The sequence below is a fragment of the Typopeltis vanoorti genome, chromosome 24 (assembly GCF_054136105.1).
Source record: "Typopeltis vanoorti isolate ZY-2024b chromosome 24, IOZ_Tvanoo_1.0, whole genome shotgun sequence".
Lineage (NCBI taxonomy): Eukaryota > Metazoa > Arthropoda > Arachnida > Uropygi > Thelyphonidae > Typopeltis > Typopeltis vanoorti.
In genome coordinates this window covers 18,543,851-18,561,281 of record NC_143572.1, presented here as the reverse complement: position 1 = coordinate 18,561,281, position 17,431 = coordinate 18,543,851, and the positions used below count along the sequence as shown (strand labels likewise).

Genomic DNA, 17,431 nt, shown 5'->3' with positions numbered 1-17,431 from the left:
GAAACAATCACTACATGAGAATATTAACATGGACTATAGACAAATTTAGCTACCATCATAATTATGCAATCTGAAAATTATAGCAAAATTATAAATACCAACTCAAAACGCATTATAATTCAAGGAAATAAATGAATAATACCCCAAGATATATCTTATATACACGAATTATAATGTGATTATAAAACTCTAGATGGCACTGTTATTCCATGGATTACAGCCAAAACTAGTTGCAAATTTATATTTCACCAGGTAACGGAATTGTTTGGGAAGTTACTTACGGTATACGGTATAATTCAGTAACGATGCATTTCAATTATTTTCAACGCGTCTCTATATTAGTAGTTATACGCTTATTATCTTTCAGAGTATAACGTGTTGTATAAAGAAATGCCACCCGCTTAAAACGATTGCAAGCGTGGTGAAAGCTCTCCCTCGCTCTCTCTTTCCGTGTGCATTCCTGAGCTAAAAATTCTGACTTCGAAATTCAATGTCTTTTGGTGAAGTTTATTACTTGATTGCACAGTTCCTTTAGGTGAGTACATTTAGGTAAATGCCCAATTCTAACCCTGAGTCGTAAGGCTATTTCCTTTCAAGACTTGTTTAGTCCAAGCAAAAATTATTATTATTATTTTACTTAAATATAAAGAGCCAACAGGCTTCATTTCGGCGATATATAAACATTAATGAAATTAAGGGGATATATAGATCCCACATTGTGTTTTTACATTATGGAAAATACCAAGAAAACGATCAGAACTTTCCCCACCTTTGCAACAAGTTGCCCGTGTTTGTACTACGTTCTAGGACTCCTTGCATTTAGCTCACGCTAGTATTCGCCGATACTTTTATAGTTTTTTATACTATTTCGGCATGAAACTCTCTGATTCCTATCTTTGAGGATCAATATATAGATCCCACATTGTTTTAAAACCGATTTCTTATTCGGTTTTAAAACAATGTGGGATCTATATATCCCCTTAATTTAATTATTATTATTTTATATTTTGACATTCGCGTTGGTTTAATTTGAGTCGTTTTACGCTGCAAATTTGAAATTTTATAATTTAAAACGAGCAAAAAATTTATAATTTTAAAAGACATTTTATAAGCAATGAAAAAAAAAAAGTAATTTCATTTAATAACTTGCATCATTTATTATACATAATAGTGTCTTTATTATTATATTAATCATTGGTTATTCGTTTCGATATATTTTGTGACTTTTAAGATTTTTTAAAATATGTTAATATATTTACAAAACGAAAATAAATGAGACATGTTAAATTGGAAATGAACGAGACATGTTAAATAGTCATTTAGTAACACTAATATGCTCTGATGACGTCACATCTGTATACATTTGTTTTTGGTAAACACATGCACGCGCACAGAGGCGAGTATGTAAGATATTGAAGCGTATTTTATAAAGCAACAGATTAAATAGATCACATCTAGAGAAAAAAAAAAAAAAAAGAAGTCCTTCCAGGGTAACAAATGGCAATGCTGTAGCCAATGAAGTTTTAACGGCGCTCGGCTATTGCCGTTACCCAGCCATGGCTAGAGCTTTTAGCTCAATAACACCTCATCCACACAGATTTTCTTCATTCAGATGACGGGATAAAGAGTCAAGGACTCAGTCCATCTCCCAGTTCTGTTAAGAACTTTAAAAAGATGACATCTATTTAATAAATGCTATCGTGAAATTTAAATTAAAACCGTAATAAGATTGGTAATTTCTGTGTTTATTCACATTTTCTGTAATTTAATATAAAAAATGACCACGTTAAATTTATTTGTTTGAAACTAGAACTTGATGTACGCAATCATAATAACAGTTAAGCAGTCATGAGGCGATTTTTTGCAGTATGAATGTGGGAGACTTTTGCATAATGAATTTTTACTTCCGATTTCTTCACTGCTCGATCTAGCTTTACAAAGGACGGTTATTCTGTATTGAAACGCTTAGTCATTTACCTCTTTTGTATTTTGGACTTGTACTCGAGATAATTTTTTGTAAAAGAGACTGCTCTAGTGTATTTCGACTGTAGATTTATTTGTGTCCAGATAAAAAAAAAATAAATAAAGGTGCTGGATAGATGTGACAAAGTTCGTATTATCTTCTTACTAATATTACATTCACGGTTCACCGTGTGTCTGCAATGCTTGTCCATGGAGGACCTGTGTTATTCCCAGAATTTTCATATACAGTATTTAATTTCCAAAAATTTCCACTAACTGTCTAATGATGTCATTGTAAATTTGTGAATCTATAATTGCTCTATGCAACTTCTTCAACCCAACAAGCGGTGAGTTATTTCATAACTTCGTGTTTTTGGCTTTGCTGGACCGAAGAAACAGTACTTTACACCCTTCGATTGAAAAACGCCCAAGTTCGATTCTCGTAGCGACGAGAGGAATCTTTATATGAATTTTCTTAATTGAAGGTGAGTTAGCCGCCTCATACCGAAGTATCAGGTTTTTTCTTCACGGAAACTTGAGTTTTTCATCCCGCATACAGACAAATCAGCCATAAGAATACACGCAATTTACTAACAAAAATACTAGTGGTATTGGTGGTGGGCAGTAGATAGCGTTGTGTGTAAATGATGACGTTATGTGTAGTTGGTCGATAAAGTGGTGGAAACGGAAGTTGTAGAATACCCTTCCTCAATGAGTCCGCAGTGACTCGCAGAAATCCTCCATTTTAAGAGACGTCAGTTTCGATCAGTCCATCACCTATCGTGTCATTTACATGCAAGTAGAGACAGAAATACACGCGACAGTCAACATGTGACACTCAGTGCAAACAAAATCGAAATATCGCTATCCTTTTATGTAATCAAAAGAAGTGGCAACTGTGTTGGTAAGTTTGTGTATATTAATTGGATTGAAATTTGATTCTGCTAAATTTTGTAAGGCCTGATATTTTATATGCCATAATCCGAAGATGATTGCTTCCAGTCATTTTTTTTTATATATAATTGAATTGTAGTTGAAAATAAATAATACGTGCTTTCTTTATTTACGCAGGAGTATCATGGGTAAAGAGTCATTCTTATACCCTAGGGGCCCAGATACGAAATGGTGTTGGGTAATTTCTGTAGCAACGAGCGTAGTTTTCTTTTCTCTGCTTGGAGTGCATCGATCTTCAGGAGTCATATACGTGGAATTGATTCGTATATATGGAGTATCTCGTGAGGACGCAGCGTGGCCAATAACATTATGCGACACGGTGATGTGTTTGATAGGTGAGTACATAATTGACGCAAAATAATGAGAATTTATATAATACGCTGATAATCTAATCTCTAACTGTTGCTATAAGGAATGCCATTACTGTGCAAGAATTCTTGTGTTGTCGATTGAACTGAAGGCCATATTACATAGGTTAGTTCAGTGAAGAATCCATGCATTCGCATTTTGTATCAATCGCAGCTGATTTCAAATGTCTCCTATTTATTGATTTCCTTAAGGACTTGTTAATAAAAATGACTACGTGCTGGTGTGAAGTTTCTTGTTGAAGCTTAGAGTTTTGTGGATAGATTGGAAAACGAAGTCTCTTGGTGTTGTTATTATTAGGTGATCATTTCTAGGAGCCTTAATATGCACTTCGACATAGTAATTAATATAATATTTATTTAGTATTAATATAATTGTTTTTCTATGGCAATGAAGAGCCTTCGAAACCGACTAAGCGGTTAACTCAGTAGGTTTCTACAGTCTTTGGTCGGATTGGTTGATTTGTATTTACGGCCGAAGCAGCTGAGGCTATGAGGACATTGTATTATTTCTGTTAATTGCGGGTGTTCTAATGGCCAGTTAAATGCAAACAAAAACGCGCCCCTAACTTGCTTAGGCTGTAATTCAAAACAGCATTTAGAGGCGCGTTTTTGTTTCTATTTAAATTATGATATTCCACATAGCACGATGTGGTTAGTGTAGAAGTCTCGCGGACTCCTCATTTCTAAGGTAAGAAATCGGACCTCTCAACAAATTGTTTGCAGTTCAAACAACTCTCCCCCAGACTTAAATATATTAACTTTATTCCTCTGCAAAATACCGATTGAATTGGATTATTTTTACTAAGTAATTAAAAGACGCGATGAAGACAACTTAGATTATGATCATAACTAAAAAGCATTTAACATAAAATTTACTTCGTCATGAGTATCTCATTACGTCATCATCAGACCGAATACGCATGAAACGGACCGTTAACGAAGCAAAACAGTAATAATAACATGTTTACAAAGTGTATTCTTTCTTCACTCTGACATCAGCCTGTGGACTTCATAGATCATTTACTCGCAGGCATAAACTGCAAGGATCTCATTGAAAGTTGAGGAAAAGGAAGTAGCGACACCACCATTTGTTGCTGGCAATCTGGGATTGTACATATAATGTGTACTGCTGTCAACTGTAGGATCATCATTTTCCTGTGACATTTCTGTAAAGGCAGAGGCGGGCTATTATCTAAAATATATTTGGAAAAATTAGAACAGCACTCATGGGCTAAGACTGATATCGAGTTTCGATATCAGTCTTAGCTTTAATAACAATGTCCAAATGTGCATACGGGTTAAACTGTAGTACTCATCGGTGCGTGAAGGCTTCTCGAACGCTACAATACGCATGCAAAAATGCAACACTCTGGGTACTTCACTACTTGGACCAATTATGAATAAAATTGAAATTTGATTTCATTTAGGATTTTTTGCGTGTTGTCAAATGAGTGCAGCACGAAACCGGTCCGTCAAAAAATGGTGGGATCAGATGTGGTCGTTTCAGAGAGAGGTTGTTTCCAAAAAAACCTCTTTGGAGCGAGTAACCCTTTTATCCCTTCAATTCGGTTGTTTATAATAGAAAATTAAATTTATTGTTTTACTACAAGCAAAGCATATAACATCATTCATCCCCTCCTTGTTTTATTGTTTTCTGTAGCAAAAATTAGCATCCTATGTGTAAGGGTTATGATCAAATAACATCTATGTACAAAAAGTGGTCTTTATATCTCGTCCACAACGATTGCAACTATTTATTTATTTATTTTTGTACTTCAAGCTTAATCTTTTGTCGCATCAAGGTCAACTTCTTAATAGCTGGTATTGTCTTTTTCTTATTTTTACGCGTTTGCAATGGCGCTACACAAAATTAGAATTCTGCGTCATGACAGTTGTAGGAAACGACTAATTTTATCGCTTAGATGCTCAGACTAACTCCGCTTTCTATACCCACGTGTAAGTCATAGTGAACTGGAATTAATCTTCACCGCTTTCTGTAAGTTCTGATGAAAGAAAAACGGATTATTAAAAGAGATATTAAAATAAAGTGATATTCGTTAGTATAACAAAGACGGTTACATGAAAATTCATCAAAAAAATAAATAAATAAATAAATAAAATCGCGCTGGTAGAAGGAATATTAGTGGACCCGTTGAATGAATTTATTCCCGACTGATATTTTTCTGATAGGGAAGGCCAAATTCCTTAGCCTTCGTGCATATACTTAGTACCTAATATTTAAAATCATGCACTTTTGACATTGTCATTTTTCTACCTTGAAGGCCATCTATAATTAAACACGCATTACTGAACTTCCTGCTCATTTTATTACTTGCAGGACAGCATAAAAGAACTTTATCTCACTTTGCCAACTTTTTTCTTGTCTCGATAGAGAGCATTTTACGCAGTATCGCATTGAGTTTTATTTCAACAACTGGCAAGCGATAAAAATGAGACCTAATATTACTGAGTAGTTTAAAAGCAGTTTAAAAATCTACACTCTATATAAATGTTGATACACGAGGGGTTGGTTAAGGTTAATCAACCTGTGTACACCCTCTGTTCAAAAAGAAACCGAACTTTTCGAACATAGAAGAAACTATGGCGCCACCTGTTGTATTTTTTTGTTGTCGAAAGCGACAACCTTCATTAGTGTTGTGTCAACTGTTTATGACATTTGTTTCATTAGAAGCCGAGTTATAGTGCCAAGAGGGACAGTGTGTTTTGACGAACGGTCGGTAGTCGCGATATTCATGCCGTACACGACGGATTCTCGCTATCAATCGCTTCAAAACTTCGAGATAAAACTCACCATTGACCATCAGCCCACGCGGAACGAATTCTTTGTGGATAATGTCCTTGGAATCGTAGAAACAAATCAGCATTGTCTTTACTTTTGACTTCTCCAAGTGACTTTTTTTCGGATGCTCCTCTTCTGGTGGTCTCCACTCAGCACTCTGGCGTTTTGTTTCGTACTCATACTCAAAACACAACGTTTCGTCACCAGTAATGATCGTTTCAAATAAGTTTGAGTCCTTACAAGCGGTTTTAATGAGGTCCTTGCAGTGTTCAATTCGATACATTTTTTGGTCGTCGGTCAACTTGTGGGGAACAAAACTCTCGGTCAAAATGTTGTGCACAGTTGATTTTGGAATCGCCAATTCATCTTCAATCAATCTCACGGACGATTTCGGGTTTTCGTTGATGAAATCAATCACTTTTTGGATGTTAACTTCGCTCAGTCCAGTTTTTGGACGGCCCAGCATTTCATCGTCCTCAAGCGTCTCGCGACCACTTTAAAATGGCTTAAACCACTCGTAAACTTGACTACGGGATAAGCATTCATCACCATATGCTTTTTGAAGCATTTGGTGCGTTTCGGTAAAATTTTTACCAATTTTAACACAAAAGTCAATCGCAGCTCTCTGTTTAAAACGCATTTTCCGACCGTTCGTCAAAACACACGGTCACTCTTGGCACTATAACTCGGCTTCTAATTAAACAAATGTCATAAAGAGTTGACACAACACAACGGAGGGTTGCCGCTTTCGACAACAAAAAGCTACAACAGGTGGCGCCACTAATCCTTTCTATTTTCGAAAAGTTCGGTTTCTTTTTGGACAGGGGTGTACATTACCACCGTGTATAGGTAGTGGATTGGAAAAGGTGAAACTCATTTACATTTGATTTAAAAGCCTGTATATTGTATTCCTTGGGAAATACGTCAGGGTGAAGACTGTTCAATACAGCAGGAACAGGGATGAGAGAGGAGGGAAACAACTTATTCTTTAGGTTTCGAGTTGTACTGTGAAGAGAGGTTAGGTGGCAGTTGCACGTGTTCCAATGGATTTAATACAGAGTAGAGGAATTATTGATCTTTCATATGATTATTTGCCATGGAAATATTATTAATCACTCTCTTTATTATTAATCATTGCCCTTTTCTGTATTGAGTCAAGTATTTTAGGGAACGTTTAGGGGCCCCCACCCCAAATGTGAGAGCAATATTCAATAGGGGGCTTATTTTTAATTTGTATAAGGTTAACTGTTCGGAAATAACGTCTTCAGCCAAAGAGAAAAATCCTAGTTTTGGGGAAAATGAGGAGGCAATGGTTGTCATCGGTTTATGCCAGGAGAGGCTTAATGTCAGGGTGATTCCAAGAAGAGAGAAAGAAACATCTTCTTAAGAGAATTGGGTGTTCCACGGGATAATACTGGAAACAAATTATTTTTTTTTGTAGGAAATAATGACGATATTACAATTGTGCCATCTGGATGTGAGAGAGAGAGAGAGAGAGAGAGAGAGAGAGAGAGATGAAACATGGAAGGACAGAAGTTGTGTAGCAATATTATTGATCTTGTATTGAAACAATGCAAAAAATGAATTCATATAATTTATTTCATTATTGTGTTAAGTCTACCATAAATCTATTTCATAGTGTTTTCCTTAACATCACAACAGAAACATTCACGTAACTGTTAATATCATCTTGCTTTGTTTCAATCTGATTATTATTATAATACTGTAGGACCTTTGGCTGGCTTCCTGAACAACTGGATTTCAGTACGGATGCTGTTACTTCTCGGAACTATCATAGGCTCAACTGGAATTATCCTTTGTTTCTTTGCCACCTCCATCCACCACATCACAATATTTTTTGGCATTATTTATGGTGAGTATTATTCTTAAATTATGTGATAAGATAAAGTGTGCACCTTAAAAATGGCTTTACTGTAAGAGTTAAATGAGACGTTGTATCTACAGTTGCGTAGGGAACGTTGAAGGACACACGGTAGAGCTGAAACCAGGTACCACACACAGAGCCGACACCAAACTTGCTTACCACAAATAATAATAATAATAAACTTTACATTCTGAATCGTCATTCGCAAAGTTCGTTAAGTTGCATCTTAATTTTTCCGATAAATATTTGTAATTAAAATGCTGGATGTTAAATTACATAGCTAAGCCCTAAAATGATTCATTGCATTAATCTATTTCTATTCACTGGTCCCTGAAATTGCAATTCAGGCGATCTTTAGATTTCTTAATTGTATTTGTTTTGCTACTTATTTCCCCCCCCCCCCATCTTATTATGACTTACTTCCCACTGTGCATGTCATTAGCTATTATTAGTTACGAGAATTAGTCACTGAAATTATATTTTAGAAGGCATTTGAGCTCATAACAAATTCACATCGTCTTTCTTTTCAGAGACTTTGTTTGGCCTCTAAAATATTAGAGGTCAAATACTTACACCGAAAGTTCTAATGATGTTCTATCGTTCGTACACATCTAGTTATCGTACGTTTCTGCAAAAACAGAAACAGCCTTGCATTTGGTAACCTTAGCAAGAATTCAGTAAAAGAAAGACCTTGTATCATCTTTGTGTGTGTGTGTGTGTGTGTGTGTGTGTGTGTGTGTGTGTGTGTGTGTGTGTGTGTGTGTGTGTGTGTGTGTGTGTGTGTGTGTGTGTGTGAAAATAAAATAAAATAAAAAGAAAACACAAACTGTTTTCTTTTTATTTTATGGTACAGAATATTTGTGTAGGTCTAAAACGCACACTGTCAAGGTGAGCAACACCATTTGTTTCTCTGTCAATTAATACAACATTAATGACCCTTGTTTTTCGGTATGTCTAGGATCACTTCTAGGAACATCTTCTGTCTCGTATAGCTTTAGGCGTTTTCCTAGATCTTCTGGAGAAAGTCAAACGACACTCCTTCGCAGAAGAAATTCACTACGTTAACGACTTAACCTTGTACCAAAACGGATACTTAATTAAGGCCATGCATGCTATTCAAAAAGTTGAAGCTCCGCGTTCTTAAGTTGTCACATATAACGAGAGTTTAAACATCATAAATGCAGCAAGTGTACAAATGGACGAAAATGTTTTATTGTGACTTAAGAATTAAAAGAGAAGGTGAATTAAATATGGAAAAGGGAAAGATTGCTGCTGGTGATGAACTGAAAGGAGTGAATTCACAACCATAAATGCTGTATTTCAAAGCGAACTGCAGTTACAGTCAACATAGTAATCTCGCAATAAAATCAAACACACTGAAGAAAGAATGGCTATAATGGCAAAATAATTTTTGTTGCAGAGGTAAATTTTGATACGATGTGATGCTCTTTCTGAAGTAGCAGTGTCTTATCATGGTTTCAACATTCTTATGATCAGGGGTAGGGAGTGGTCGCCAAGAATGCACAACTTCTACGTCAATAACGATTAACTCATCTCCTGTTTTTACTTCAGGTTGTGGCTTATTTAATCCAATGTTAGTTTTATAGTGGGGTTGTACTGCCTGTTATCCAACCTATCTTATCGCCAACCATTGTGCCTTCTGACACGCACTCCCTATTTGGTTAACAAACATTGAGCAACATGAGCCAAAGTTTCTATACTCCGTTAGCCTGCTCTGCATTTCTTGTCATCACTTCTTCCCCGAGCTGTGCGAGCTCGAGCCAGCAAAGTATTTTAAATTAAATTCTTAATTAAATCTATATATATTCAAAACTAGACAGGAAGCGAGTCCCATCCTTGATTCATTGATGCTGAGAAGGATCGTGTTTAGATTCTTGTAATACAGCTCCATCGACTGAATGGTGCAACATTAAAACCTTTGTTCAGCAAGGTAGTAGTCATCGGTGCCCTTCCATCAAGCACCCATCCAAAGGTACGTCTATAATCATCTTCAATATATGAATTCCTAGAGGCAGCATGATTTACTTCTGAAGTGGAAATAGAAAATTTCTGTAATCTGGAGAGACGTAATCTATGCACTAACGAGGGATACCAAGACCTCCATGGTTTACAGTGGCATGGAAAACCGCTAGTGGCACATCGTGAGGAAGCCGTAACCATGTACGGACTGCCTGTTACATCTATCCAGGATAGTACTGAGAGAGAGAGATTTTACTTAAGACTAACCTGTGACAGAGTCTAGGAAGAAGGAAATAATTCAGATTGAATAGCCTCTGTTGATATTTAAGTGAAGCTTAACGGAGAGAAGAAAGAAAACACTCTAGTGGGAATGGCAAAGAGGAACGGCCTGTCGGAGAGAAGAGAACACCAAGGTATCTTCACTCCTCCAGAACGGAGATAGAATGCAAGGACATGACATGCAGAGAAAACTCAGTTTTCAACCTTCAATTTCTTGTGATGTTTAAGCCACGAATATAAAAGAAGTCGACTGCTGGGTTGAAGAGTTCCTGCAAGCCTTCTCTAGTAGAGGATATGAATATAAAAGCACTAGCATTAACAGTGGTTGTGTTAAGAGAGTTTGGAAGAAAGCGAAGAAACTCGTCAATGGCACAATTGAAGAAAATAGGAGAGAGAGAGAGAGAGAGGGTATTCTTGATGTACACTCATAAGTGATGGGATGGATGTTGATCTGGAGCTGAGGGTGACGGTAAGGAAATTTGCAGAGTAAATCTCTGATATGTAGGTGAGGAAAGGATCCAGACATACATCCGGCAATAGACAGAACTCGAAGTATAACTTGAAAGCGACGCTGTCAAAGGCCTTTTGGAGGTCCATAAACTCTATAAAGAAAGAGGCCGAAGTTGGCGTCGGGATTCAGACAGAAGAGATGAAAGAATGAAGATATTCTCAGCACCGTCATCGGCAGGGATGAAGGCTCTCTACCTAATAGCACATTGGATGTATTGAATGCAGATGTTTAGATAATTTTATGAAAGAAACGTAACAGAACAGGAGCAACTGTAATTCGAAAGTAGTCAGAGGATAGATCAATTAAATCTTACAAGATAGGCAAAGGAATCCGTCTAAGCTCCGGAGCAGTAAATTAAAGGAAGATAGACGGAAAATTAGACTTCTAGAATGACCTTGAAATAGAAGGAAGGCCTAAGTCAGTATGGGGGCGGAATGAAAGATATCCTTCCAAAAGAGGACATCCCCAAAAATGAGGGAAAATGTTCACTTGTGGGGGGGGGGAAGAGATTTTCCATTCCACTGTTGTTCTAGCACAAACGACGCTTTCTTTCTTTTCGCTTGGATCGAACAGATGATGTTGAATAATACTCAACTAACCGGAAAGGAGGATTTGCCTGGAAAATTCAGTCTCGAAATAATGATTCACCTTTACTGTAATAAATACTTCGTTCAGTGACAGTCGAATAATATTCTTTAAAATTCTGTGACTATACTGAGGGAGAGGAGGCTGATCCCGAGATTTTGTAAGGCGTATTTGAAGAAGAGATGGAACTGCATTGGTCCCTTCTCTCTTGAGATGATAGTGATAGAGCAGCAGGTATGGGGTATTTCCTGCTCTTGTGGGATCTTCTAACAGAGATGTCCACAGTCGCATCACTAGTTCTCTGTACGATGGCAATTTACATGCGATATGATTGCAGCTATTGTTTTCCTAGACAGAATCTCTGCCTACACTTCATTGATATGAGCTATATGTTCTGTAGCTAACGAGACCTCACCGAAGGCAAAGCGATATTCCTCTTCAACAGTCCATCATGTCTTTGCACGTTCAGTACAAATTTCAGCATTAACACCAACGGGATGTTTTGCACGACAGTGAAAACCAAGACCGATAGAAGTGGCAAAGTCTCGCTGACATTCTGGGCAGACAAGTGTGTTTGAGATGATGTTCCTGATTGGACTAAGATATTTTGATAGTTGGATGTTGTAGGAACATTGGAAGTTGCAGAATGTTCCTCTTCAGTAGTCCACCGTGCTTTTTCCAGTTCATAAACTTCAGCATTAACAGAATTGGGATATTTAGCATGACCGGTAATAAAGGCTCTCTGACAATCTGAACAAATAAAGTGTTCTCTGATATAACAGTCTTGGTTGAGCAAAAATATTTTGATAAGTGGATGTGGTAGGAAGATTTAAAGTTGAATAAGATTTAAAGATCACAGTTGAATTGCCACCTGTGATCTCTGATAAATAATACAGTTTCTTTTGAACTAGCGTATACTAGATTAAATGAAACCATTCTAAACATTGTTGCTAATATTACAAACTAAACCCTTCCTAGTAAAATATTAAGATGAAATAATTTGTCAGTAGTGTAATACCAATGCTAGCCGAACAGTGCGCCACGAAATATTGCCTGTCCCAGAGTGTCCTGCACGTCGGCTCTTCACTGCCTTTAAGTAACAACTTAATGAAATCATGCTGAGATTTAGAAATTATTTGTGGTCTCAGAATAACTTTGCCTGTGATTACTTAAAGGCAGCAGGCCTAGTTAGCGTAGAGGATAGCGTACCGCTCTCCAACCAACATTCCTTGGGTTTAAATCCCATGACATGACTGCTAGAACGATTTTTGTTGCCCGTTACAAAAACACCATTCTGCTTATTGGAGGCCTGAAGTGAAAAAGAAAACCATGTTTGATCTCTAGAGCAAGGTTCCCCCGATTATGTAACCCTTACCCCCATCCAAAGAATGTTGGTTGAAGCTTCTAGGTGATTTCACATTAATAATGTAAGGATTTTATTATAATTTATTGTGAAGATCCGAACTATCTTGCATCTTCTTATCACAGCATATAAATAGCAGATTTTGAACTAATTGAGTTTTGTCATTATTTTATGTCTGTAAATACAGATATTCTTAATAACGTACCTAATTAAACATATTTATGGTTTCAGATAATTGAATGCACTTAGTCGAAATATTTGTTTTTCAGGAGTCGGAGGTGGATTGATCATTCCGCTTCTCTTCTTAATCGTCAACCAATACTTCGTGATTCACCAGTCCACCGCCGCAGGAATTTCTGTTGCCGGTGCCAGCTTGGGTTCTTTCATTTTCCCCTATTTGATGGAACACATGACTGAAAAGTATGGCCTTAGAGGAAGTTTTCTACTCTTGGGAGGAATATCAATGCATGCAATTGCCGCTAGTGCCTTATTGAAGTCTCCACACTGGATGAGCTGTGATAAAAAAGAGACTCAACCCCATGCCAAAGAGCTAACTGTTCAACAAGAAGATACATTATTAAGTAATGCCAATCCGATGGATGAAAATAACCTTATCTCCTTGCCAGAGCCTGGTGAAGAGCATGGACTGCTGAACTGTGACACAGATTCCCCAGATATTAGTGGAGTATGTGAAAAGAAATACCATCGGAAGATAACGAACATGGACAAGTCGTTGAACACGAAACATCATTCATCGTTGCAAGAAGTACCAGTAACAATATTTCATAGATTTTGTAGGTTCGTGTGCAAATTAATTTATCCAATATTTGGCCATCCAATTTGCTACTTATTGTATATCACTCAATGTAGTTATTTTACTTGTTATTACACTTACACAACTGTTATAGTGGACTATGCTGTCGACTGTGGAACCGAAGAAAGTAAAGCAATTTTTATGCTCTCAGCTTTCTCTGCAACCGATTTTGTGGGTCGTTTGTGTTCCGGATGGATTACCGATCTCCAATTCATCACAAGAAAACTTTTGGTCATTATAAGCCTTTCAACGATCGGCCTTGCCTTATTTATTACCCCTCATGCCACTACCTTCATTGGACTTATTTCTATGACTCTTATCTTGGGGTTAATAATAGGAACAGCAATATCGCCCGTTCATATAATATCTTCCGAATATCTTGGAGTGGAGAATTTTAGCTTGTCCATTGGAGTAGCTTACTTTATTTATGGTCTCATTACATTCTGTAGACCTGCTTTTATCGGTAAGTATATTTATACTTTGCATAACTGTTGAAAATTAAGTATTTTTCTAGATAGATTTTTGAGAATGTTGCATTGTGATTAAGGAAAAGCTTCTTATCTTTTCCTGGAAGATTAGTCTTCTACAAACCACAATAAAGTTTAAGCCTCGTAACATGTAGTTGTAATAATTTTTCTAATACTTGTGTAATGTAATCAGTAGAGTATATCCTCTTCTTTGGAAATCCATCGGTAACAAGATGAACTTTCTCTGCCGTCTGCCCTCTTCCAACCAATCAAGAATCTAAGATAATCTAGTCAAGAAAAACTTGATCGAAATAAGAAGATTCATGCTATCTCTTTAAATGAGTAAATTTTTATTTATTTAAGCATAATTTACCCATGTTTTTGTGTTAAATGTTTATAATATTACACATGTTTAGATTCATTAGATATTTTAAATACACTAGATATTTCGGAAAAATATTTTGAATTTGACTTATTCAACACGAGTTTTGGATTCTTACTACATACGGAATTTGCAAATTTTTTCAGCCTTTTAGCCATCATAAAAGGCTTAAAAAATATGGTTTCAAAAAGTTTGTAATAAGAATTGAGTATAACATTTAGGACGGCACTAAACTCATTTTCAGCTTATCCTTACGATGTGATAAAACTTAGTCTTTTGCCTTCCTAAATCAACTGAAATTGCAAGAAATACATCTTCGGCATTAAGGAAATGATTATATTTGATTATTATAGTAAGAAATCTCTCTCTCTCTCTCTGTGTGTGTGTGTGTGTGTGTGTGTGTGTGTGTGTGTGTGTGTGTGTGTGTGTGTGTGTGTGTGTGTGTGTGTGTGTGTGTGTGTGTGTGTGTGTGTGTGTGTGTGTGTGTGTGTGTGTGTGTGTTCTCTTTTAGAGCTAAATGATATTCTGCTTTGTTTTAATTGCAGGTCATTTCCGAGACACAATAGGATCCTATGATGATTTGTTCCGAATTTTAGGAGCCATTAGCATTTTTGCTGCCTTATGCTGGGTTATAGAGCCTTTTCTTGGGGGGACTGAAAAACTGCAGACTAAGCCCAGAAATTACGATGTTGACGAAAGCATAAAGCCACTCAAGCACCAAACGAATGAAGGCATTTAAATGATCATTATAATAATCCTATTTTTATATAAAAATATCAATAAAAATTATAAGAGCTCTAGTTGTTTACAGTTTTAATATCATATGCGTAAAAATAACGATAATTGGCCATAAAATGCTTCCTAATTGACAAAGTATTGACCCACAATAGTTTAAATGTGTTAGTGGCAACAGCTTGTTGAATTTTCGAAGATAGTTTATAAGAAATGGCTTGTGGCTTCTTCCCTGATTATGAAATTTAAATCAGATTTAAGAGTCAGATTCATAATTAGATTAACTGTTGATCATTCGCAACTAAACGAAAACTTATCAAATAAAAACAATCTATATTTAAAAACTCAAACTTAATATTAGTTAGTCATTATTAGTTTATTTATTCCTTAGTTTATTTTTTATTATTCCTTTGTTGAACAGGCTAAAACTGTACTCTACTTTTATGATTGAATTTCGAATGATTATTGGCTCTACCATTTCTACTGTAATATCACAGAAATTGAAGCTTAATTGGCTTGAAAAACGTACTTGTTCAGTATTCCACAACATATTTCTTACACGGTTTCTCTAAAACAGAGTACTTTTGTACATCCTACTTGGGTGTGCATCATGCAGATGCACACGCAAGTGGGAGTACACAAATAAAATAAACGAAAATTATGCTTCTCATGTAGTCCTAGCAACTCACGTAACGAGAGGACTAACTAACACCAACCTGTTACTTAACTGCTTAAAACCATCGTGACAATTACAAAAATGACAATCTGTTATTTGCATTAGGTCTAACATCCGATTTCGAAATCATGCCTACGTTCATGCGAAACCATATTCTCCATTTTTTTTTTATTTCCGTGCACATGCATTGCAAAACATTTGCAGTCAAATATCTTCATTAAAAATAGAGTAATTTGTCTGATCATCTCAGTTTATTATAAAACTGTTCACACATACATACGGTTCCATTCCAAACCGGATTGGGTTTAGACTGTTTGAACTACGGCTGAAGCAACGAAGACTATGAAGTCTGTGGATTATGGTTGTGAATTGTAACAATACAATCCTTCTTCTGGTCGGTTTGGTTGTTTTGCGGACTGAAAAATCCAAATTTCTGTGAAGGGAGAACAAACACCTTCGGGCTTACTTATCTTCAGTTGGAAAGTCATTATGAAGGTTCTTCGCATCGTAAACGGTATTAGAACTCTGTTCTTTCCAGCCAAAGAACTTCATTGATACCAACTACACTAAGGAGGTTTGACTAAAACCGGAAGCATCATTCTTATTACAAAGGACTTCTTCGAATATACAGTTACAAAATAAGCTGTTTACAAAATATATAAGTAACATCGCCTCCCCCCCCCCCCCCAAATACAGTATTAGAAAGGACTTTGATAAGAAATCTTGGAATTGCCAACCATCTTTCTGTATATGTATAGTCATGCATGGTCACATGGTCTTATTTGAAAAAGTAGTTGAATCATCAATTTGTAACAGTCACACAGGTTAAGGTTTGGATGCATATTTAAATACCTTGGATTTATCATAATCTTTGTAGGCTTCTTGAAAAGTCTAGAAATTCAAAAGCATTCCGAACTATTTATTGTGTTCCAGTGTGTTACTCAAGTCTCTGAAGCGATGAACTCCAGGGTATTTTAATAGATCACATTTAGACTTCGCGGACCGAAATAACTGTAATTTGATCAAGAGAGAGTTGTGTTTTCATTTTACTCAGGCTCCCTGAGGAGTCTGGACATAGTGATTGTAATATAGCTAATACACGGGAGAATAAATATATCCTGTAATTTTTAGTAATCTGTAAGCTCTAGTGATGCCTAATTTCTGAGATTTATAGTGGTGTGAATTAACATAAAGGGTTAAATTTTATGGTGGAGAGTTTATTGGTGTTTGAAGCGGTTTAAGGAGTTGCTAACCATGTTTCTAGAAGACATCATCAATAAAACTTCCCATAATTTAAGAAATGCATTCTTTTCAACTGCATATGCTATCCAGAACTGTAGATGGAGACTTCCTATGAATTATCCTGAATTCTGCTTATATATGACATTTATATGTGCCATGATGTATTTTCTTCGAGGTGGATGTTATTAATGATGGATACGAAGTAATCATAGCTTTTATGACCGATGATGATGTCCGTCTTGTTAGTCTTTTTAATAACTTTGCGAAATGTTTAGAAAGATTGCAATTCGAGAATTAATTTCTTTCGATCATGAGGGATATTCTCTGTGTGAAGTTTGAGAACCCCATGAAAACGAGAAACAAAAGAATGAAATAATCTAAGAGCTAATGTTGTCTTTAAGGACGTCATATATTATTCTGAGAGATTGTTT

The 17,431-nt window shown here is 36.2% G+C and overlaps 1 protein-coding gene across 1 annotated transcript in view; it reads left to right on the top strand.

Annotated features, from left to right (window-relative positions):
• Positions 1–284: 284 nt before the first annotated feature.
• LOC150092966 (uncharacterized) overlaps positions 285–17,431 on the top strand; it is a 60,434-nt gene continuing 43,287 nt past the window's right edge. The window contains exons 1-5 of the mRNA XM_090414116.1: positions 285–535; positions 3,034–3,251; positions 7,814–7,957; positions 12,957–13,964; positions 14,896–15,064. Coding sequence (XP_090270242.1) covers positions 3,041–3,251; positions 7,814–7,957; positions 12,957–13,964; positions 14,896–15,064 — 1,532 coding nt within the window. The 5' untranslated portion in view covers positions 285–535; positions 3,034–3,040. The remainder of the gene's footprint in view (positions 536–3,033; positions 3,252–7,813; positions 7,958–12,956; positions 13,965–14,895; positions 15,065–17,431) is intronic.